Raw genomic sequence first — 22033 nt, 5'->3', positions numbered from 1 at the left:
TGTGCTTGGCTGTCCCCTGTCCTGTCTGTCCCCCTCCTGCTGTTTAACGGTGAGGATTACCCATCACCCCCTCGGCCTGCGGTCACTCATTGAGCGTGTGTTATAAACATTTATATATATATGATGCAAATTTTAAAACAAGCTAAACGACCCCATGTGTCACGTGACACACAGGCCATCTCTCCTCCTGGTGCCCGTTCCTGAGGCATGTCTGGAGCAGTGACATCAGGTGGGGTCCATTGGGGGTGGGCACAGGGAGGAGCCAGAAGGAAGGTCTCCGGAAGGAAGACGCTTGGAGGAAGGGGTGGGCACCTGAGGGGAGGGAAGAGCTCAGCCGGAGAAGGGGGTGGGCAGCCAGGGAGCGGGTGAGGAGGTGTCAGGCCACGTGAAGTGGCCCCTCTGCTCAGGCAAAGGAAACAAAAGCAAAAAGAAACAAATGGGACCTAATTTAACTTTTTAAAGATTTTGCACAGTAAAGGAAACCATGGACAAAATGAGAAGACAACCTACTGCATGACAGACCCTGTTTGCAAATGCTATGACCAATAAAGGGTTGACATCCAAAATATGTAACAGCTCATACAACTCAACATCAAAAACAAACAAGACCCCGATTGAAACAATGGCACAAGAACTGAATAGGCATTTTTCCAAAGAAGAAATGCAGGTGGGCAACAGGCACATGAAAAGATGTTCAACATCGCTAGTCATCAGGAAATGCAAATCCAAACCACAATGAGGCATCACCTCACACGGGTCAGAATGGCCATCATCAAAAAGAACACAGGTAACACGTTGAGGAGGATATGGAGAAGAGAGAACCCTCACGCACTGCTGGTGGGAATGTGAAATGGTGCAGCCGCTATGGAGACCAGTCTGGAGGTTTCTCAAAAAACTAAAAATAGAACTACCATATGATCCAGTAATTCCACTTTTGGGTATATATCCAAAAAAACTGAAAATACTAATTCAAAAAGATACATGCACCTCTGAGTTCGTAGCGGTATTACAATAGCCAAGACATGGAAGCAACCTAAAGGTCTACTGACAAAGAAGACGCGGTAGACGTATGCAGTGGAATATTACTCAGCCGTCAAAAAGAACGCAATTTTGCCATCTGCAACATGGATGGGCTTGGAGGGCATTATGCTAAGTGAAACAAGTCAGGGAAAGACAAATACTGTACAATATCACTTATGTTTGGAATCTAAAAAATACAACAAACTAGGGAAGATAACAAAAGCGAAACAGACTCTGGTTACCAGTGGGGAGCGGGAAGCAGGGAGGGGCGACATGGGGGTAGGGAGTGAGAGGTACGAACTATTAGGTATGAAACAAGCTACAAGGATGTACTGTACAACAGGGGGACTACAGCCAGTATTTTATAATTTACCTTTAAATTGCTATATATTAACCTTCAAAAATTGTGAATCACTGTGTTGTACACCTGAAACATAATATTGTATATCAACTATATCTCAATAAAAAAGGAAGAAATACCCTGCAGCCGGGGCCCGGTGCTCTGGGAGCCTGAGGAGGTGTCGGAGGTGAGGGATGCGTCCCTGCCACCAGCGCCTGCCCCACCCCCCGCCCTGCTTTGTGAGGGCCCACGGAGACAGCGAGGCCTCAGGGACCCTCCTGCAGCTTCCAGGTGACACTGGGCCTGCCACGCCAAAGCCACCAGCTGCCCCTACACCGCCGAGGCCCAAGGGGAGGATGCTGAGAAGCCGGCCACGGGGAGGGCGCCGTCAGCGTCTGGGTGGGCGCGCCCGACAGCTGTCACGCGTGGACAGCCAACGTCCCCCAGGCTCTGTGCAAAGGAGTTCTTACCCTGCTCTTCGCTCCTCGTTAGCCAACCCTAACCTTTGCTACTGTTCTCGTTCAGAGGGTGTGTGCTTAACACCGTGTTGCAGAAAAGGCTAGTTTTGCACTAGGCAACGTGAAGCTCGCAGACCTGAGTGGCTCTCCCAGCTCCTCCTGGCTCACCCGTGAGAAGTCGGGGGAGGCAGGAAGTCCATTTCCTCCCAGCGACTCCGTGGGACTGTCCCTGGGTGGGCACGCAAGGAAGGGCCGGGACGAGGGGTGTCCAGCAGGGAGAGTGACTCACCGGTAACACCAGAGAGCCTTCTGTCCCCACCAGGAGACCCCCCCGGACCTCATCTCCTGCCTCTGCAACTATAAACGCATCACCTAGGGTCAAGTGAACATGTTTTCTAGTTTGTCATCCTGGCAAGCTGACCCCGAGAACATTTTCTATCCCCAAAATAATCTTTGCAGGTTTGCCTCAGAGAGGAAAAGGATACTGCATTTCCTTCAGTTTAGCTTGTTTAGCTCTTTTCAGCAAAATCTAATGATGATTAACGAGGTCTGCCGACTGCTGAAGGGGAGGCTGGCCACCCCCAGAGAAAGATACAAGTCAGACCTCAACTTCCGGTCTCCTGAAAGAGTCCTCCTTGCTGGGCTCTTTGGTAAAGGAAGGACATTAACTGGGTAAAGAAAGACACCCGGGGTGGGGGGGGGGGCGCTGCTGCTCTCCGCCTGGGGCGCTTTGCAATGTCCGGCATGAAATAAGCCCCAGGCTCACTTCCCGTGTCAGGTTAAGCAGAGGGTTGGACCAGGGTGAGTTACTTGCATTTGCTTGCTTTTTCTTAAATGCACAATTCCCTGCCATTTTATTCCCTGGGTACGGGACAGCCTTCAGGCTTGGCATGTGTATGTAAGAATCCAGGAGGATGAACCAGAGCGAGGCCAGTGAAAATGCTGTGTCAGCATGACGCCTGCAGACGCGGGCCTCCTCCCAGAGCCCGGCACCAGGGACCAGATGGTCAGTCCTGGGCGTCCTGCCTGAGTGGGACTGGCCCCTGCCTGTCGCCCACGTGGGAAAGGGAGGATGGAAGGGTGCGATCATGCTGGCTTCTGGGCGGTATCCCACAGCCGATTAACTGCCACACTCCCAATTACACTTTAACAAGCAGAGCGTGTGCGCTGGGCAAGCTGAGACGTTCCCACACCAAGTTCGGGAGCTTGACCGGACGGAAGTCACAACAGTCGCTACCGGGCAGACAGCGTGACGGCAGGGAGGTGATGCCCTTTACGAAAAGAAACCCTTCCGTGTGGCTGTAACCTCGACAGCACCAGAGGGTGTGCCCGCCCGCGTACCGCTGCCCGGGACGGTGCCGGACGGAGCAGACCCCCCCTCCCCTCCCCAGGAAAGCAAAGGCAGCTGAGTGCCCGCCATCCCGCCTTTCAGAAAACAGACCCGTCACGGACTCCTGGGGGCCGGGCTGCACACTCGGCCTCTGCCGGACACACGGCGGCTTCTTAACCAATATTTGTCCAACAAATCAGTGATGTAACTTCTTGGGATTTCTCTCCGAGGCCCTTCTTTGGGCTGGAGACACTGGCCTCTCAGGCCAGTAGAAAACCAAGGCCCTTTCTATCTGCTTTGTATGTGAAACAGACTGTTTCCGGAGCCCTCCTGGGAGAGTGCACAGCGTTTGGGCTGGAGCAGAGCACAGGCATGAATTCAGTGGCCTCCCCACTCCACTCCTTTTCCAGGCCCTGCCGCGCTGCTTGCGCCCCCAGCGCTCCCCGTCCCTCCAGCTGCCTGGACGGGACCCAGGGTCCAGCCCTCACCTCACTCTGGGTTCCCTGGGGGGCAGGGCGGAACAGCGGCCTGGGAGCTGACACCCAGCACGGGCCGCAGCTCGTCCGGAGGCCGGAGCAGAGCTGGTGGCTCGTTCACCGGGAGCCCTGCCAGACGCGGAGCCCCGCCCCCCGTGTCCTCAGAAGAAACGCGCCCCTGCGCGGGCGGCCCGCCACGCACCTTATCACTGTGGGAGTGATCTCTGCACAGAAGAACACGCTGAGGCTCCCCACTGCATGGGAGGCGAACATGCCCACGATGGAGAAGGTGATGGAGAACTTGTCTTTGACGCTGTCACTCATTCCTGGGGGAGAACCAGGGGGGGTGGTGAGGGGGGCGGAGGGAGGCCTGGGGCCGAAGAAGGGTCTTCCCTCCTCCCCTCTGCCCGGTGTGAGATGCAGACCCGGGAGATGCAGCAGCGTGTCCCGGGGTGGGAGGTCAGAGCCCTTCTGGCAGGAGCCTCTGTTGGGTCCCCCGGGAGTCCCTGCGGGTCTAAAATGTGGGGCTCAGACTCTGCCGGACGCCGTAGCCTAGAGCGGCCGGCAGGGAGGGAGGCTGGTGGTCTCCCCGACGCTGTGGCAACGCCCTCCCGTCCAGCCTTCTGGCTCAGCTCCAGAGAAAGGTCTCTGGTTCCAGAGAGCCTGGCCATCCTGGCCTCAGGCCTGACCAGTCCAATACAGGGACAGGGCAGCCCAGGCTTGACCGAGGGGAACGAGAACTCAACCCCGAGAGGAGAACTTATGGGCCTGGAGGGAGCGAGCTGGACCAACTGGAGCATCTTGCCAGTGGCACTGGGTCTGACCTCACACCCAGGCAGCGCTAGGCGGGCACAGCAAGATGCTGGGGTCCCACATCTGGGGCGCAGCCCACTTCCCCACAAGGCTGCACTGGGAGCCCTGGCGGCACGGGCTCGGTTAGGCCAGGCACGTGTGTGCAGCAGTGTCGCGCGCGGGGCAGAGGCTATGCCGTCCCAGAGGCCGAGAGTAGCAGGCTTGCGTCGCTCACAGGCGGGGACAGCTGCTTCCCCTGGCAGCGTGGTCAGCCGGGCCCCCAGGGCCGTGTGGCCCAGCCCAGGCCTGTCCCCAAGGCCCTGCATCACAGTGGAGGCTGCTGGGCTGTGCTGGCCACTGGTGCCAGGGGCAGGGGCGAGGGCAGCGTGCAAGCCGGGCACAAAGCGGGTGGGGGGCGGGCGGCCCGACTTTCTAGAGGCGCAAGGGGCAGAAAGGACAAGTGGATGAGTATAGTGTCCAACCTACGGCCAACTTCAGCTGCAACTCTTGGGGTGAAAGGGGGAGGGGAGAGAGAGGAAAGGAAAACCACAAGTCTGTGAGTCTTTGTGAAAATGCCCTGCAGGTGCAATAAAAAAGACAACACGGTGCCGCACGTGCGTTCGGCTCACCTGAGTCCGGATGCTGGCTGTATTTCCCGATCACTGGACCACAGGAACGGCGGCACACGAGGAGGAAGGCGGGCAGGGAGGGGAGAAAGAGAGCAGGTCGGACGGAAGTTACCACCGCGTGCTTCCACGCGACTGGTTTCTAAGCACACCCCCTCCGGGACCAGCAGGGGTGGCCTTGCAGCCAGCCCGCCAGGCCCACTCGGGGAGCCCAGCTGACACCGCCAGGGGCCAGAGAGCAGGAGGGACGTGGCACAGACGTGGGGGAGGGTCCAAGGCATCAGGGCCGGCATTTGACCAAATGGAGCTCCTTCTGTTCGGAAGGGAGGGCCGGGCCCCTCTGGCCTCGTGACCTGGGGAGGACGCCAGCTCCTGAGAGCAGGGGCCCGCGCGCAGCGCCCGCCCTCAAGCCAAAGGGGGAATCTCGGACTTAACTTTGGACTTAATGTCCAAAGTTACTCAAGTCACTGCTGGTCTGTGCTCGGGGCACCAAGTGCTGTGGGCAGACCCGGCAGACAGCATCGCTGTGCCCTCCCAGCCTGGTCCCCACGGTGCCTGGTCTCCTGGGCATCCCTGCTCAGGGACTAAGAAGGGCGGCTGGGAGCCCCGGGGCTGCCGTGCCCCTGCATGTCCGCCCAACCGGCGGGAGCTGCAGAAGACTCCCCAAAGGGCAGCTTGGGCGGCCCCACCGGGGGACAGACCCCATGTCGTCACAGCTGAAAATGAGACCAGTCTCCCGGCAAGATGCGGACCGCACGTGAACTTGCCCAGGTCAGAAAGCGGCTCCTGAGTCTGACGCTGGCTCTTCTAGAACCCAGTTTGCACAAGGCTGAGAAAGGCCCGGTTTTCTTTCTCCTCCTCCTGTTCTGGATCCTCCCTCCCCACCTGGACACCACGCAGACCTGAAACACTACTGCAGGCGTCTGACTTGCCCAGCAGCGCTGGCCGAGCTCTGACAGCTCAGGGGCGAGGGCAGCCATCAGAGCCACGGGGTCCCCGCGGCGCCTGAGTCCACTGGTGGGGACGGTGCTAGGCGAGAAGGCTCGGCTGCCCGGCTCACTCCCGCCTCGCCCGGGCGGTCAGATACGCTGCGGCCCGTCCCCGTGGCGGGCGAGGGCTTTTGTTCACCAGGAGCTGCACTGAGCGTGCCTCGTAGAGTTGGGTGGGCGACACGGACTGGCTAGCTTTTCTTTAAATTACTTGTAACGTTTACTGAGCAGCTCTCTGGCCCCAAGAGCAGCTGATGAACTTGGAAGCAGTGCTGAAAAGCAGGGTCCCAGTGCAAGGGTGTCAGAATGTATCTACCTCGCCCTTGATCTCACGTGAGGAAAAAGTCCTTCATTCCTTCATTCACGTGATGGATCACAGCGGGAGAGCGTGGCCCCCAGTGGGGTCACCACGCCCACCAGCACCGTGAGGGCCCGGCTACCAGGGAGCCCCGGGGCAGCGGGAAGCCTTGGGGTCGCGTGGGAGGAGGGGGCACCCCACGCACATGTTCAGTGCAAGCTCGTCCTCCCCAAAGCAGCCCCCTGCAGCCGTGGATTCTGGAGGACGCCTCGGGCTGCCCACCCACCCAGGGCTCTGGAGCGCACGCCAGGCCCTGCCCACCGCCCGCCCGGGGCCTGGGCCCACTCACGGTTGAGCAGCCCGAGCTGCAGGAGCGAGGCCAGGGCCGTGAGGATGACGAAGAGCAGCAGGCCTCCCCGGCGCCCCAGGAGCCGCACCGCCGGGCACACGGCCAGGCAGGACGCCAGGGCGATGCCGGCCGCCGTGTAGTAGTCGGCGTAGAAGTTCTCGAGCAGTGGCGCCTTCACCTCGTGGCCCACCATGCTGCGCGCGAAGCAGTGGTGGATCCCGAAGCCGGTCAGCCTGCGGGGACACAGTGCCTGAGGCCACCACCTCCCGGTGGGCGCGGGACACCCTGCGTCGCGTCCAGGGGCAGAGCAGCCCCTCGGAAGGTGGCGGGGAACGCACGTCAGAGAGGACGTCGGGGGCGGGGGGATGTGCGTGGTCACCGCCCGGCCGTGGCATTACGGAGGGTGCAGGCATGAAAGCAGGGAGACCCTCGGCTCAGACGCTGTCTCTCACGAAATCTAGGCGTGAGGCAGGCGCCCCCAGGGTCCCTGCGTTGGAGCCCGCATCGTGGGCACCGAGGGGGCCCATCAGAGCCACTTTCCAGGCGGGCCGACAGGCAGGCAGCACAGCGGGTGAGCACGGCCTCTAGGACGCACCGCCCGTCTACACCTCTGCCTCTCCCGGGGTTCTGGAAACTCGGGGACCCGCCCCGAGAACTGGCTCCCCCCCCCCACCCCTCGCTGCTACTCGCGGCTCATGTGGCCTGGAGAGACAGGAAGGGTCAGGCCAGTGAGGACATCTGGTCTTGGAGACCGTTCAACGCTTAATTTACCATCCCCCGCCCCCCCTGCCCTGGGTTCAGCCCCCTCCTGCCCCACAGGGTCACAAAAACCCGCAGGGAAACGTGTGTCCCAGCCACTCAGGCGGATGTCCACTCTGGGAACAGGAATAAAGATGTGTCGTGTTCCCTGGGAGCACAGGGCAGCAGGGCTCTGAGGCCCCGGTGGACGTGCCCCATGGGAACAGGGCTGCGAGCGCCTGCATCTGTCCCTGAGCTGAAACGCCCTTCTCTCCCAGCCTCCCTCCTCTGTGCTTTCAGCAGACCTTGAGGACGCATCAAGGTCAACTACAGACCCAGTCCTGCAGGAGGGAGCCGCCCTCCTCCAAACCCGGCTCCCCTGGGCCGCGTTGGACGGCCTAACAGGTGTGAGTTCGGCGGGGCTCCTGGTCTCAGGGCGGGTCTCCCACCTTGTTGTTCTGGTGGAAGAACGTCCTCCGACCACAGCAAAGCCAGAGAGACTGGCTCGGCCTCCCCCGAAACAAGAATCATTAAGGTGGAAACTCCCCATCTTGTCTATGTCACCATTTGTGTTTTTTCCAAAATAAAAGTTGGAGAAGTGACCCCACTGTAAACGGTCCCACTGGCCCAGCCGGCGTCTGCCTGAGACTGGGCAGCGGGTGGCCGGGCTGGAGCTGACAGTGCAGAGACGGGCCTGAGGGCTCGGCCCCGACCAGGCGTGCGGCGCGGCTGCCCCTTCCCCTGCCTGGGCCTCGGCTGCAGGACGAGGTGTCCGTTAGATCTGGGCTCTTCCACTGCTTTGGCGCTGGGCTGTTTTGTATCCTCCCCCAAATTATTTAACCTGGAACCCCAGTCCCGAGAGCTGATTAAAGGAGCGGCTTCGACAGGAGCAGCTGTGGGACGTAGGGCCAGAGGCCCGCCCCCGGGCCTCGCTCTCTACCGACGACTGCCGTCCTGAGACTGTGCATCGAAGGGTGCGAGCTCCCCTCCCCCAGTGACCTCTAACCCCCTACTGCCCAGATGACCTGTGGCCCTGAACGAGGCCCACCTGGGCGAGCAGGGAAGGGCAGGGTTGCTGAGCTGCGAGTCAGCAGCACAGGCTTGCCAGTGCACACCGAACCCGGGACAGTGCTGGCAGGAAACAGCGTGAGCCACGGGGGTGCAGGTGCAAACCTGGGGCGCCGGGCTGGATGTGGTCGGCTAGGCGGGAGGGCCTCTGGCCACGTGTGGAGGTCATACCCAGGGCCGGGCCGGCCCGTCACCACCCGCCGTGACCCTGGGGTCGGGCCTCTGCAGGCGCTGGCTCCACGCACGGAGCTAGGACACTCGGCAGCCTGGTCCCCGCGCCCGTGATGGTGCCCGGAGGCCCACACGTGGGGGTCCCGTCGCCCCCGAGCCCCCCGCCACTGTGCCTCCCGGGAGGTGCATGGCCAGAGAGCCCCGCTCCCAGGACAGCCCTGGACGTGAGCCTGCTCTCCGGCAGCCCCGTCCCCCGGGACACGTCTGTGCAGCCCGAGTGGCAAGCGGGGGGTGATGCCGGGCTGCCCCGAGGCTGGGGGTCCGCGTCTGCAGGCACCCATAGCCCGTCAGACAGCTGTTCAGAAGCCCTGACGGGGTTGCTCAGGCTCACCCCGGCCCTGCCGCCTCTCCCCCGCCCCAGGCCCAAGCCCGCCTGCGCCCGTGACTCACGAGTTCACGCACAGCACCACGATGTTCTTCCACAGGTTCCGGGTTCCCACCACCTTCACGATGCAGACCTTCTTGGGCCTCCGGGAAAGCTCCTTCTCCAGCTCTGCAGGGAGGGGGGACCCGTAAGCCACGCTCGGCGATGTTACAACAGGGAGACTGACTGGGGCTTTTTCAAAATTCTGTGCTCTCTTTGTAACTTTACTATAAACCTAAGAGGATTCAAAACAAGTTGACTAAAAATAAAGCACGCAGTGGGGTGGGAAGGCCCGGAGGGAGTGGGGTTGCCTCCAGAGGGGCCCAGGAGCTGCAGCCCCCTCGGGGGGGGTGGCGCTCCGGGGTGTGCCCCCCTGCCTGTACTGCTTAGGGGTACTCTCACCCCTGGATGCCCTACCTCTTTCCTGCCATCCAATGGCGAGAGGGTCACCAACCTCACTAGTTACAGCTGGAAGGGGCAACAGGTTGCTGAACCGTAACGGTTTAGGAGTTTTTTATTTAAAAAAAAATGTCTGGATCAGTGCCACCAGCTGGGGCACACAGGGAGAAGGCGACACCTGTCCTGCGTCCGAGGGATACCATGCTCCCTCAGTTTCCAGAACTTTCTTCCGTGTCAATCTTCAGGCACAGAGCTGCAGGCATGGACGCTCAGCTCCTGACATCCTCCTGGCCTTTATCATCCCCTCTGCGAAAACAGGCTCATTTGATTTACAGACATACTTTCCCCATGGTCAGAACGCTAGGAAACTCTTAAAGAGCACGGAAACATGGTTAACAAACACATAGCGTTGATCCAGCGATCTGAGTATCTTCACTGTTGTGAAACTGGTCAGGAACCTATTTATCACAGCCACGCTCGCCCACCATGGAAGTCTTCCAGGAAGAAAAACTAAATGCCCATTCGCATGGCTGTATAGGTTTAATTTTTTTTTCTTTTGTAATGCAGCTAAAACTTAATTCCTGATACTTTCTAGTGTATGAAATAGATGTTAAGAAGCTGTAGTAACTGTAATTATGACCTTTTTTCTTTCCTTTTTTAAAGCTTTAAACTCTGGAGCCCAAGCTGACGGTAGTCTACAGAGGTAACTGCATTATTCTAAGTGGAATTACACTAACCTCTCCGGGGCTCTTGGTATGTTCTCTCTGTTACCTGCATCCCCAGCCTCTCGACACCACCACAGACACGCAAGAAGCCATGAGGCCTTCCCGGCCCCGCGCTCCGGCCGACCCAGACCGTCCTGGCCTCTCCCCACCCACTGCAGAGACTCCTTCCTGGGCCTGCGGGGACACCTGCTGACCCCAGAAATTCCCTCTCAACGCGCGAGGCTCCAGCCGGCCCGAGGCCTCTTGCAGAAGTAGGTGCGGAGGGTCAGAGGCAGGGCGCCGGGCTCGGCTGCCTGGGGCCGCCTTGGCTCCATCTCCTGCTGGGGTGTGACTGGTGCAAGTCACCTGACGTGAGGTGGCCCGATACAGGGACCCGCTTCTCACCTTGGGTTCAGGACAGACGGACAAGACAGAGTGAGGCACGTGGGGTGGGATCCCCGCTCGGTTACCGAGAAGGGCTCGGGTAAAGCCCCCGTGGGCCTGATGGGGGCCTCGTAGCCCCCAGACTCGCTGCCTGACCTGGTGACGCCGGACTTGGCTGCTTCCCTGCAGTCAGGCTGCCCGGAGAGGGCCTAATGCCGGGGACCCCCTCTCCGCACCTGGCTCACGTCCAAGGAGGAAAAGGGAAGCCGGTTCACTCTTCCTCGGGGGCTCCTTCCATGCGGAGGGAATGCCGGGAGCAGGGAAGCCGTGCCTCCAGCCCTCAGCCTCCGGGGCCCCTTTCCCGTACGTGCAGCAGGGGCGGGCGATCTGATCCATCGGAAAGGCTCTGATGAGGGTCAAACGCCTGTATGGCGTCTCAGCCCCCAAGGCAGGGCTGAGGGCAGGGCAGCAGGGAGGATAGAGTCAGGGCGGGTGAGAGCCTGGGTTGGGGACGGGATGCTGGTCCAGTGGCCTAGATAAGATGCTGGGACACAGCATTCAAGCAGGCAAACCAGTCCAGCCTAGGGAGGTGCAAGGGGCCACTTGCGAGGAAACGGATACCCGCCTGCCTCCAGCTTTGCCCTGGTGCCATGACGTCACCGTCACCGTCACCCTGCGCCTGACAGCTGGGAGGGAGCAGAGACCCAGAGGCGGGCGAGAGCCGCGTGCCCCGGGGCGTGAGCGCATGGCACCCCAGCCCCCAGTCGGGGGGGTCATGCGTGCTGCTGCCTGCCCCCCAGCACAGACACCAGCACCAGCCCAGCTCCTGAGCGAGGATACCACTTTCTAAAAACAGGAGGGAACGAATCAGCGTAATTAGGATGGAGAAAACAAGCTTCTCCCAGACACTATTTTAACCTGAAAGAAGTGGAGTGTGGTGATTTAATTAGGGAAATGCCAGAAACAAGGCACTTTGACTTAAGAGCGCTGACCTGCTAATGGATGGGCCTGGACAAGTTTGGGGACAAGAGCCAGACAGTCCAAAAGGGGCAAACGTGGCCTGAAAGGAGCGAGGTCCACGCACCCCTCACCCCCCCGCCCGCCACGCCAGCACGTCCATCTCCCTCTCGGAAGCAGCACAGGGAAGCTGCTTCTGCTGGGCTTCCTGGGCTCAAGTCCCAGCACTACTACTCACTAGCTGTGTGACCTCTGGCAAGATACTCAACCTCTCTGTGCCTCAGTTTCCTCGTCTGCAAATGGGGATAATTACAGTACCTTGCACAGAACTGCTGTGGAAAGATTTAAGGTAATATCAACACACCTCTAATATTGATATCAGGTGCTTGCTTTTCCTGTAAAAGTCCAAATAGTCAATATTTTAGACTTTGCAGGTCACAATAAATCACTTCTAGTGCTTATTAAACAGACAATGTTCAGGGTTCCTTCCAAGATCTACTGGATGAGAATCTCTGGGTGCCGGGAGGGGCCCAGGAGTCTGGATTTTAACACCCTCCAGGTGCCTCATGGATCTGATCTAGCTTTCGTGCTGACGTTCCTGACAAACAGATTCTATGGACCTGAAGTGCTCCGCGTCCTCAGAGGCCCAACCAACAGGTCCTGACAGACACAGACAACACAGCAGCTCTCTGCAGGTCCTGTTCGGGAGAGACAGGGAGCGAAGGCCAGCGCCCCCTGGCCAGGACCGCCGGCACCAAACCGCAGGCAGGCAAGGCTGTGTGCCCCATGCGGTTCAGCCCTCAAGGTTCCCCCGAGGGGCAGGGGCACGCAAGGTCACGCCGTCCTCTGGGTTTGGCCTTGGCCATGTTCCTGGTCTAGCTGAGGACCGACTGCCCCAGGAAGCTGGACAGCTGGCTGGGCAACGAAGGCACCAGGGGTGATGTGGGGTGACTCCCGGTCCCGGCGGGACGGGTGGCGGGCCCCCGAGTCTGGCGGGGCTGAGGGTTTGAAGGGAACGCGTGCTCACCAGGCATCACGCCTTTGATGTCACTCTCGGGGTTCATGCGGTTCTTCTGTGTGAAGCGCAGGATTAGCTTCTTTGCCGACGCAAACTGGTGGGTGGCCATGAGCCACCGCAGGGACTCTGGGAAGATCCTGCAAAGAGACAGGGAGCGGGTGAGGCTCTTCCCATCGGGTGAGGCGTCAAGACACAGCTGTCGGGGGCTGGGAGCGTCCAGCCGGGTCGGACTGGGTACCCGTCTGCGAGCGGCGGAGGCTGGCGGGTGCTCAGGACTCTCTCTTGGCCCAAGCGGACGAGAGAAGACCGTGGCCCTGGGTGTTTCTGGCTTTCTCTTAGAAAGTGTAGAAGTTGCAATGTTTAAAATGAGGCAGAAAGGAGCAGTATCCTCCCAGCTGTGTCAAGAAATCTGTGTATACTTTTCACCAGACGCTGGACTGCTAAAACACGTTCCAGCAATTCATGGAAGGGCTGCTTTTGTGATATTCTGTCTCAAAAAACAAATGTTCATAGAATGACTTTAAGTTTAAAAACAACGCCCCCATCCTAGCGACCTGACGGGCACCTTCCGTTCTCAGCATCTGGAGCCTGACCTGCCCAGGGCTCAACTGTAGAATTAGTTTCATCTTGCTGCTAACTGCCCAGAACGCCTCCCGGAGGCGGGTGATGGTTTTCAAGTGTAATGAGCGACAGACTCCTTGCTGGTTTGTTCGTGTTTAGGATGAAATACGGTGAGGAGTCCCATCGGGAAAAAACCCCAAACCAAACTAGTGTCTTATCAATGCGTTTTGTAATTTTACATTTATAACGAGATTTGCAAGTCCGTCAAGGAGAACCATGTGCCTGTCTGGAGCAGTGCGTCAGCTTGCTTTTTCTGTAAAAGTCCAAACAGCGAATATTTTAGACTTTGCAGGTCACAAGGTCTCTTGAGAAACCAGCCACTGCCACGTGCCCAGGGATGGAGGCTGTGTTCCCTTGGGACCTGATTTTGAAGCAGGTGGCACCCCTGTGTGGGAGAAGCAAAAGCTGGAAGTCAAGGTTGGGGATGACAGCACAGCCTCTGCGGCGCAGCGCTCCAGGCGTCCCTGTGTTTCATGTCAGTTACAGAGTGTCAGGGAATCATGACTGATGATGATAAGAAGTTATCTTTGCTACTACCCAACACCTGCCCCACCAGCTCTGGGGAGCCTCTAATCAAAGTCAGGCAGAAGCTGCAAAAGCTCTCAGTGCTAAGCTTTTATTTCAGAGTCACATCACTAATGATGTCACAGCTGTCACTCCCTTACCTGTCTGAACAAAAATCAAGTTTCTAAATGTTCGTGATGTATTTTGCAGAAACAGCTGACGTCAGTGGTACACTGGGATGGTCTGATCAGAGTGTTAATCTACGCTGGGAGACCTGGGTTGTCACCAAGAGTCAAAAAGCCACCATCCCACGTGGCTGCACAAAGGTGCAGGCGAGCTGGGGGCCCAGCCTGGTGAGGTACGGCCGGAGCATTAAGACGGGCTCAGAAAGTCTCACGTCTTTTCGCCCAGGAGCCCATATTGGAAAGCTGACAAAACACAGGTTTCAAACTGTAAGCACTGATTTTTTTTTAAATAATAAAAGTTAATGTTTGCTTTACTGGCCTCTAGTGTTTATAATTTTGAATATAATTCAAGCAAACAGAAACACAATATAACATAACAGACATCAATATTATATAGATATTAACATCTCGCCATACTTCATCAGATCTTTTCTTTATAATGAAATAACCTAACACAAATGCCCACCCCCATAGCTCTCACCTGTGTTGTCTCCATCCATCTTTCTGATTTATTTGGGTTTAGTGTCACTTTCTCATTTCTTAAGATAGACACATAGATCATTAACTTTAATTCTTCTTTTCTAATATATGCCTTTCAGACTTCAAAATTTCACCTAAGTATCACTTTAGCAACATTTCACAAGTTTTGATAAGTAGTTCTTGCTGTGATTTGATTATAAATATTTTGTGATTTTTCCTTACCTATGATAGCCAGTTAGACAGACAGACAGACATATCTCATATACATACATAACATTTCCAAACATACTGGTTTTGAGAGGGGGGTAGTGGCGGGGTTGCAATCTTGTTTCACTGACTTTTGATTTTATTTAGTCATTTTGAGAAAACACAGCCTGTGTTACTGCAAACTGGTACAACCAGAATCCTGGATCCAAGAGGAGGAAAGAGGAGGAGAGGAGAGAGGCAGGGCCCAGGGAGGGGAGGACCTGAGGTTATCAGGGGCAGCAGCCCTCGGACCGGAATGAACCCAAGTAAAGAAACAGGGCTCTCCCAGGAGACCTGGGCACAGCGACCAGGGCTCTGTTAGCCACACGTCCCGTCTCTGCTGGTGGACAGCACTGCAGGCCGCTTCCTCCACGCCTGCCTGGCCTACACTCACCCTTCTGCACGTTTCCCATGAATTTACGTCTTTCCAGCTCATTATGCTGTAGTAACACTATCCCCACTTCACAGATGGGGAAACTCAAGCAAGGCACTCAAGGATGTGTTCCAGATTCCTGGGCGGTGAAATGCAGAGCTGGATGTGACCCCAGGCAGTCTGACTCAGGACCCCACATCCTTAACCCCGGGGGATGCAGCAAAGAAACCAACCCCGCGTGCGGAGACGTCGCTCCCATGACTGGGGTGTGGGAGATACTGTTCCAGCGCCACCTCCTCAGCCCTTCCAGATGCCACGGTGCCCTCTGGGTGTTTAAACCTGCTGCAAATTCATAAAGAACTCGCTGAACTGTCAGCCTATGAGAAAGCCCAGAGATGGCGGTTCTAGCGTGGATACTGTGCAGCGTGGCCACATTATGGGAATTTAACGAAATGTCTGCTGACAGGCACATAACGTAGTAACACCATGAAAATGAAAAAACTGGCCAGCGGCCCAGATCTGGCAGGAGTGCAGCTGAGCCTCAGAAATGCCCAACGTTTTCAACGAAAATGAAAGAGCGCGGCAGGAAGCTGGAGCCCACGTCCGCTGGCGGACCCGCACGCGTGGATACTAAGAAACAGCGACCTCGAGGATGACCTCTGCGAACACAGTCATGTGCATAAAGGCCACAGCGGCACGTCTAGGAGGGAGCTTTGCCATTGCTGCCAGAAGGGGCGATGGCTACGGGGACAGGCAGTGGTCCGCAGAGTGGGTGGAGAGACAGGAGTGTTTGAAAGCTGGAAGTATCTGGTCCTCTCAAGCGCACTGTGTGGCAGAACTATTATCACCCCTCTTCCACAGATGGGAAAACTGAGGCAGAGCAGGTTCAGCTACGTTGCCCGGATTATGTAGCTATTAAAGGGGCAGAGCTGGATTTGAACTCCGGAGACTTTCAGGCTGTGATCTCTCTAAGCCAGGGGTTCAATGGCTCCAGGGCTTCTGCGGCCGGGTGTGGGCAAAACTAAAAGTCTCCTCTCGTCCAGTTCAAGTCCTGAGCCCCTGGCGGGAAGCGAGGGGCACAGGAAGGGCAAACGCAGAGCCTTGGGCAGAAGTCCCACCCCCTCCCTGAGGATGGACACAGGCTGATGGACCTCTCGCCCCAAGGCACATGGTCCTGAGGCCTCCGAAATACATTCAGGATGGCTAGAAGGTCCAGGATCCCTCATTCACAATTCCAGAATCCAGAAGATTCTGAAACCTAAAACCTCTTCATTTAACTCACTTGGGAAAAGACCTGAACTCCCTGAGGCAGAACGGGACCTACTGGGTACGAGCGTCAGCCTCGGGCATCGCTCTCCTGAGATGCAGACACTTCCCTGCAGAAGCGTGAGCGTCCGGTGGACACGTCAGCACCCCCAGGGGCGGTGGCGGGGCTGCAGGTGGACGGTGCCACCCCTTCCCGGCAGCACGAGTCACAGGTGAGGAAGCTGTGCTTAAAGACTTCAGCCACGAAGTTACTTTTTAATTAAGCAAATCACAGATAAACCCCTTCTCTACTTAAAAACTAAAAGATTCCAGAGAACTCCGCCTCCGACCTCCTGCCCCAGTCCTGGCGCCCCTGCACTGCCCTCCGCCCCGAGCTGACCCCTGCCCTGTGGGTGCGCATCCTTCCAACCACTGGAGCCCCGTTTATCTCAAGGTGCTCCCTCTGCTGTCCCACTGCCCCTACCTTCAGTGGAAAATGCCTGTTACGCTCTCCGAAATCCCCTTCCTTCCAGATGGGCACACAACTGCCCCCGTGGTGGTCCGGAGACCGTCACCCCGGGGGTGTGCACGGTGGTGTCCACCCCGAGATCCTGGGAGGAAGCCACGCTCACATCCTACCTGTGCACTGGGGACACCAAGGCAGGTCAGTCCTACCCGGGCCCCCTCGTTTCCCAGCGCATCCCGAGAACATCCAAACTCCACCTCCAAACTCCGCCCAGATCTACAGGCCATGAACCCCGTGGCCTCAGTTATTCCACGAAAGCCAAGAACCAGAAATTTAAGGAAGAGGCTTTGACTGAACGCCAGGGAGGTTACAGAGGACGCACTGCAAACACAGGCTTTCTTCAGAGGAGAACCCCCAGGCCTCACTCAGACAACCGAGTCCTGGGTCAGGAAGTCCCAGGCGGCAATGGGGGTCGGGGAGGCAGTGAGGGGCAGAGAAGCTGGGCAGGGGCAGCAGGAAACGCCCAACTGGGAAGGCACGGGCTTCCCGACCTTGCCCGGGGGCACCAGACTGCACCCCACACCACAGGCCCTGCAGGATCACACTCCTGCAGCACACGCGTGTCTGTTGACATGATGAAAACCCTTGAATCACTCACAGAAGAAGGCAGAGTCACACATCTGAACTTGAAACCCGCGGGGGTCTCTGATTTGCACTTAGCCTTTGCCCAGTGGCACTGATTCAAAGGTCTGGGACCTGTGGCCTTTGAATCCCTAGGGCAGCGTCGCTTTTCCCACTTCAGGCTTACAGTACTACTTAAAAAGCAGGAAAAAATATTTTAGAAAGATGCCCACCCTGGGGGCTTCCCTGGTGGCGCAGTGGTTGAGAGTCCGCCTGCCGATGCAGGGGACACGGGTTCGTACCCCGGTCCGGGAAGATCCCACATGCCGCGGAGCGGCTGGGTCCGTGAGCCACAGCCGCTGAGCCTGCGCGTCCGGAGCCTGTGCTCCGCCATGGGAGAGGCCACAACAGTGAGAGGCCCGTGTACCGCAAAAAAAAAAAAAAAAAAAAAAAAAAGATGCCCACCCTAAATAGCTACAATAAAGTATCAATTCTTAAAGAATTATACGGAAACTTTATGTGGAACTACTTTTTCAACGGTACCAATGTAAATGATGTTACTGTATCAAGAGAGAAAGCTTTCCACTTCCTTTCTCTCGTTTTCTTTAAAGGAAGAACCTTTCTTTAAAATAATTTACTTTTGGCTGCGTTGGGTCTTTGCTGCGCGCGGGCTTTCTCTAGTTGCGGCGCGCGGGCTTCTCATTGTGGTGGCTCCTCTTGTTGCGGAGCATGGACTCTAGGCGCGCGGGCTCAGTAGTTGTGGCTCGTGGGCTCTAGAGCACAGGCTCAGTAGTTGTGGCGCACGGGCTCAGTTGCTCCGCGGCATGTGGGATCTTCCCGGACCAGGGCTCGAACTCGTGTCCCCTGCATTGGCAGGTGGATTCCTAACCACTGCGCCACCAGGGAAGTCCTTTCCCTGTTTTCTCATCGATGCCCTTGGGTTGCTCCTCCAAGCTGAGCATCAGAAGCCATTCCAGCAGGAGGACCCTGCCCGCTTCCCCTCTTTAGGCCTCCGGCTCACCACGTGCGTTTCAGACCTCGACGCTTTATGATTTAATAGTAACGTGTTGCTTCTGATCTGCTTTCCCATCTTTGTCTTACTTCCTGCCTTTCTGTTATCTGGCTCCGTCTCAAGTGCGTCTGACCTGCATTCCTGGATCTGTCCTACTAGCGTTGTATGGTCTCTCAGAAGAATCAGAAATTAAAATGCAATACTGCGATCCTTTCACAACACTATGAAGTTGATATTTTTTCCTTAACATTTAACAATAAAAGCAAGTATTCCTTCTACCCCACTGGAGGACCTGACACAGACGACGATTCCATGCAGGCTGCCTTCCAGCAAACCCATGTAACGCCTGCGCTTGGCAATGCTCTACAAAGTATGTCTCTCTCTTCAAATCACCGAACTGGAACATTTACTCACAAAGTAAATATGGACAGGAAGTAAGGCTAACTGCTAACGCTCTTTGAAATTAATTTTACCCTCAAGTTGTTGTGTCTGTGTTTCTGATGTAGTTAGTTTTGGGTGACACACCTGTCGACAGGTATGCTCTCGTACTGGTGATGTGACATCACTGCACTCATGGGATAAATGTGTACTGAACATGATCAGCCTGCCGGGGGGAAAAACATGTAAATTAATAAATGCCTTACAGGGAGCGTCTTCTATCAAACAGGTTAGAAAACACAGAGGGAAGGATATAAGTGAAGTTGGAGGAGCACAGCCATGAAGGGCTTTGCAGAGATGAAGTTTCCCTGAACTTGTGTGTGAAAAGAGTCTTAGACAGTTGTTCTAAGGGTGCTTTGATTTAAAGAGGTGATTCTAGCTGTTAATGCTTTGGGGTATTACCAAGTATCAAACTTATGACATTCTGTAAAGATTTTCAAAATGAAAAAATTCAGAGACTAGAATTGAATTAAACACCAGTTGGGGGAATATCCTAAGTTTCTGATTCAAAGCTCTTACAAAAATACACACTTGGTTCCAGTAGATAAGCTTTCAGTTGCATTTTTTTTTTAACTTTAGTTCTGTTTGGTGTTAAAAAAAAAAAAGGTAAGTAGTTTCAGTTCAGGGCAGAGCAAATGGATATGAATTAGCTCTTTAAAAAACGTCAAGTTCATGACTTGAGTTAGACTTAGTAAATTAGGGAGAAGGGACAAGTATGAAATTAAAGAAAATGTGGCTCTTAGGATGGTTAAACCCTAAAGTCTTCCTAAGGCAAATCAACTCTTCTTGTAAATCTTTGTAGAACAAGGAATTCTTTTTTTTTTTTTAATTTTTAAATTTATTTATTTATTTTGGCTGTGTTGGGTCTTTGTTTTTGTGCGAGGGCTTTTCTCTAGTTGTGGCAAGTGGGGGCCACTCTTCATCACAGTGCACGGGCTTCTCACTATCGCAGCCTCTCTTGTTGTGGAGCACAGGCTCCAGACGCGCAGGCTCAGTATTGTGGCTCACGGGCCCAGTTGCTCCACGGCATGTGGGATCTTCCCAGACCAGGGTTCGAACCCGTGTCCCCTGCATTGGCAGGCAGATTCTCAACTACTGCGCCACCAGGGAAGCCCAAGGAATTCTTTCGTAATTAAATGGCCATCACACTAGCTTATCTGTCACATAAATTTGGAACACTGCATCTCTCGTTTTTCAAAATGATATACACGCCTGAGCTCTTCCACTACAGGAAAACTGTGGAGGGACTATATCGGGAGGCCGGTTTATAGACCAGTTTTGTGACCTTGGGCAAGTCACCTAAACCTCCGGGCCTCTGTTTCCCCATCTGTAGAATGGGGTGGGCGTGGGGTGTGTGGGGTCACACAAAGGGCTCCCCCCAGCTCCAACATTCTCTCCCTAGTTTATTTCAAGGGCCTGATGGTAACCGTGGCCCCTTCTGAAAGTTAAAAAACATGCTGCTCACACAGTGCACTTGAACCAATATCCTACTGCTGCTCTAGGTGTTGCCAGGACGAACGGAGCTGGCTCCTAAAACGCCTTCGGAGCTGGCCTTTTAAAGGCTAAGCAACTCGGAATGTACAACAGTGTATAACGGCTGCGATCAATTTAAAATGTTCCTCAGTTCCCACTAGAAACGGGAACATTTGGAATTCATCTGGGTTGGTTTTTTCCACTTTCTCTCTCCTTCGACTCTCTTCCTTTTGCTTCTTTTACTAACTTATCCACGTGCACAATGATCAGGCTGAAGACAGCGTAGGGCACACAGGGCATTTAAAAGGTGACACGGTAGGGGAATTAACTTGGCATTTTTGCAAATGATAAAAATAAAATGAGATGCTGAAAAGCAATTCGAGGAGATAAGTGGGCAGAAGGCTTTGTGTGGTTCTGCTTCTAACTGGAGTTTTGTCGGCACCTCTGAATCAGCAACCGGTTACAGGGGGCTCCACAGACCCTCCCCGGGGGCCCAGCCTCCCCCTACCTGCGGCTGCAGTCTCGTCCCGACAGGATGATAACTGAGGCCACAGACGCCACTCACCATCGGGGGGCCCCTGCTGGTCCTGCCCTGACCTCAGACCCGGCTCCGGAACCTGGCCCCTCTCTCTCTGTCCATCCACATGGACTTCTGCCAGCTGCCAGCCGGGCAAACACTTGGCAGCTCTCACTAGACACCTGTCACCAGACGGGCATTTCCCCAATTTCTGCCCGCGGCCAACAGCTCGACCTCACTGCTCCCACCACACGCACACGCGCGTGCACGCTTGAACACACAGGCTCGCCACGCACGCTGCCTGAACCCTGCCTGGTCTCGAGGCTCAGAGCTCCTCAAGCTGGCCTAAGCGACCCCCAGCCTCCCAGGGGTGGGCAGGGGAGTGGGGTGGAACATTGGAGCACGTGTCAGGCACGGGGTCCGCGTGGACCACGGTGCGGCTCTGGGGTCAGCGACGCTGGCCTTCAGAGCGGAGGCCAGACCCTGTGGGAGCGCCTCTCTCCACATCTACGTGGAAACATTTCAGTTGACTGCAGGGGTTCCTAGTACTTTACATAATCTCTGCCCACTCAGAAGGCAAAAATGGGGTTGCCTCTGGCCGCCAATTTAGAGAACATTTTGATCTCACTTTTAATTGCTCATATCCTATGCTTATGACCGACATACGGGCTATCATTTTTGTCTATGTTTGCCTTTGTCAGTACTACCTAGTCTTCCCCCATCTAGATAATTTGTAGACAAACAGGATTTGGCTAAAAAAATTTTTTTGCTCTAAGTTTCCTGAAACTCTCCCCAAATGAACTATCTGATAACCTGTACAAATAATTACTGCAGATTCATTCAAGCTCCCAGAGGCTACATGCCTTTTATGACTCACTTCTCACTTCTTCCGCTTCCTGGAAGGAAAACATCGTCCTGTGATGCTTAACCTTTGGTGATGGTGTAACTGATTCCAGTCTCCCTCCTGGTGTGCGGGGCGCCCTGCGGCCCTTGTTTTGCCTGTTTGCATAGTGTTATTTTGACCCCGTACTGAAATAAAACTGTTTTTGATGGAGGAAGGTGTTTTGTCCCTCAAGTGTATAGGCGAGAGACAAAGGCCGGCAGCCGCGGGGATGCACGTATATACTCGTCCTCACGCTGGCTCTGGAGTGGCCTCTACCGGCTTTGACCTCGGACCAGCGCTGGTACCAATCTCTGTGCCTCGATTTCTCCATGCGCCGTGGAACCTCCTTCAGAGGGTCTGACTCAGAGCAAACCCTCAAGAAACGTTAAAAATTAGTCTTATTTTGGCCAGAATATTTCCGATGCTAT

At 55.8% G+C, this 22033-nt stretch overlaps 1 protein-coding gene across 15 annotated transcripts in view; it reads right to left on the bottom strand.

The window, feature by feature from the left end:
- SLC22A23 (solute carrier family 22 member 23) overlaps nucleotides 1–22033 on the bottom strand; it is a 142387-nt gene that overhangs the window by 8863 nt on the left and 111491 nt on the right. For 2 of the 15 annotated variants that reach the window (XM_060163774.1, XM_060163778.1), the window contains 5 exons: nucleotides 12551–12678; nucleotides 9106–9208; nucleotides 6679–6911; nucleotides 5046–5078; nucleotides 3827–3950 (listed from right to left, as the gene is read on the bottom strand). In XM_060163774.1, coding sequence (XP_060019757.1) covers nucleotides 3827–3950; nucleotides 5046–5078; nucleotides 6679–6911; nucleotides 9106–9208; nucleotides 12551–12678 — 621 coding nt within the window. Of the gene's footprint in view, nucleotides 1–3826; nucleotides 3951–5045; nucleotides 5079–6678; nucleotides 6912–9105; nucleotides 9209–9291; nucleotides 9315–9575; nucleotides 9847–10215; nucleotides 10390–12550; nucleotides 12679–14332; nucleotides 14391–22033 lie in introns of those variants that run through there. The other 13 variants (XR_009543076.1, XM_060163781.1, XR_009543073.1 and 10 more) reach the window with 12 other exon arrangements.

The sequence above is a fragment of the Lagenorhynchus albirostris genome, chromosome 10, assembly GCF_949774975.1.
Source record: "Lagenorhynchus albirostris chromosome 10, mLagAlb1.1, whole genome shotgun sequence".
NCBI lineage: Eukaryota > Metazoa > Chordata > Mammalia > Artiodactyla > Delphinidae > Lagenorhynchus > Lagenorhynchus albirostris.
The sequence above is the reverse complement of the archived record's forward strand: the minus strand, read 5'-3'. Positions and strand labels throughout refer to the sequence as shown.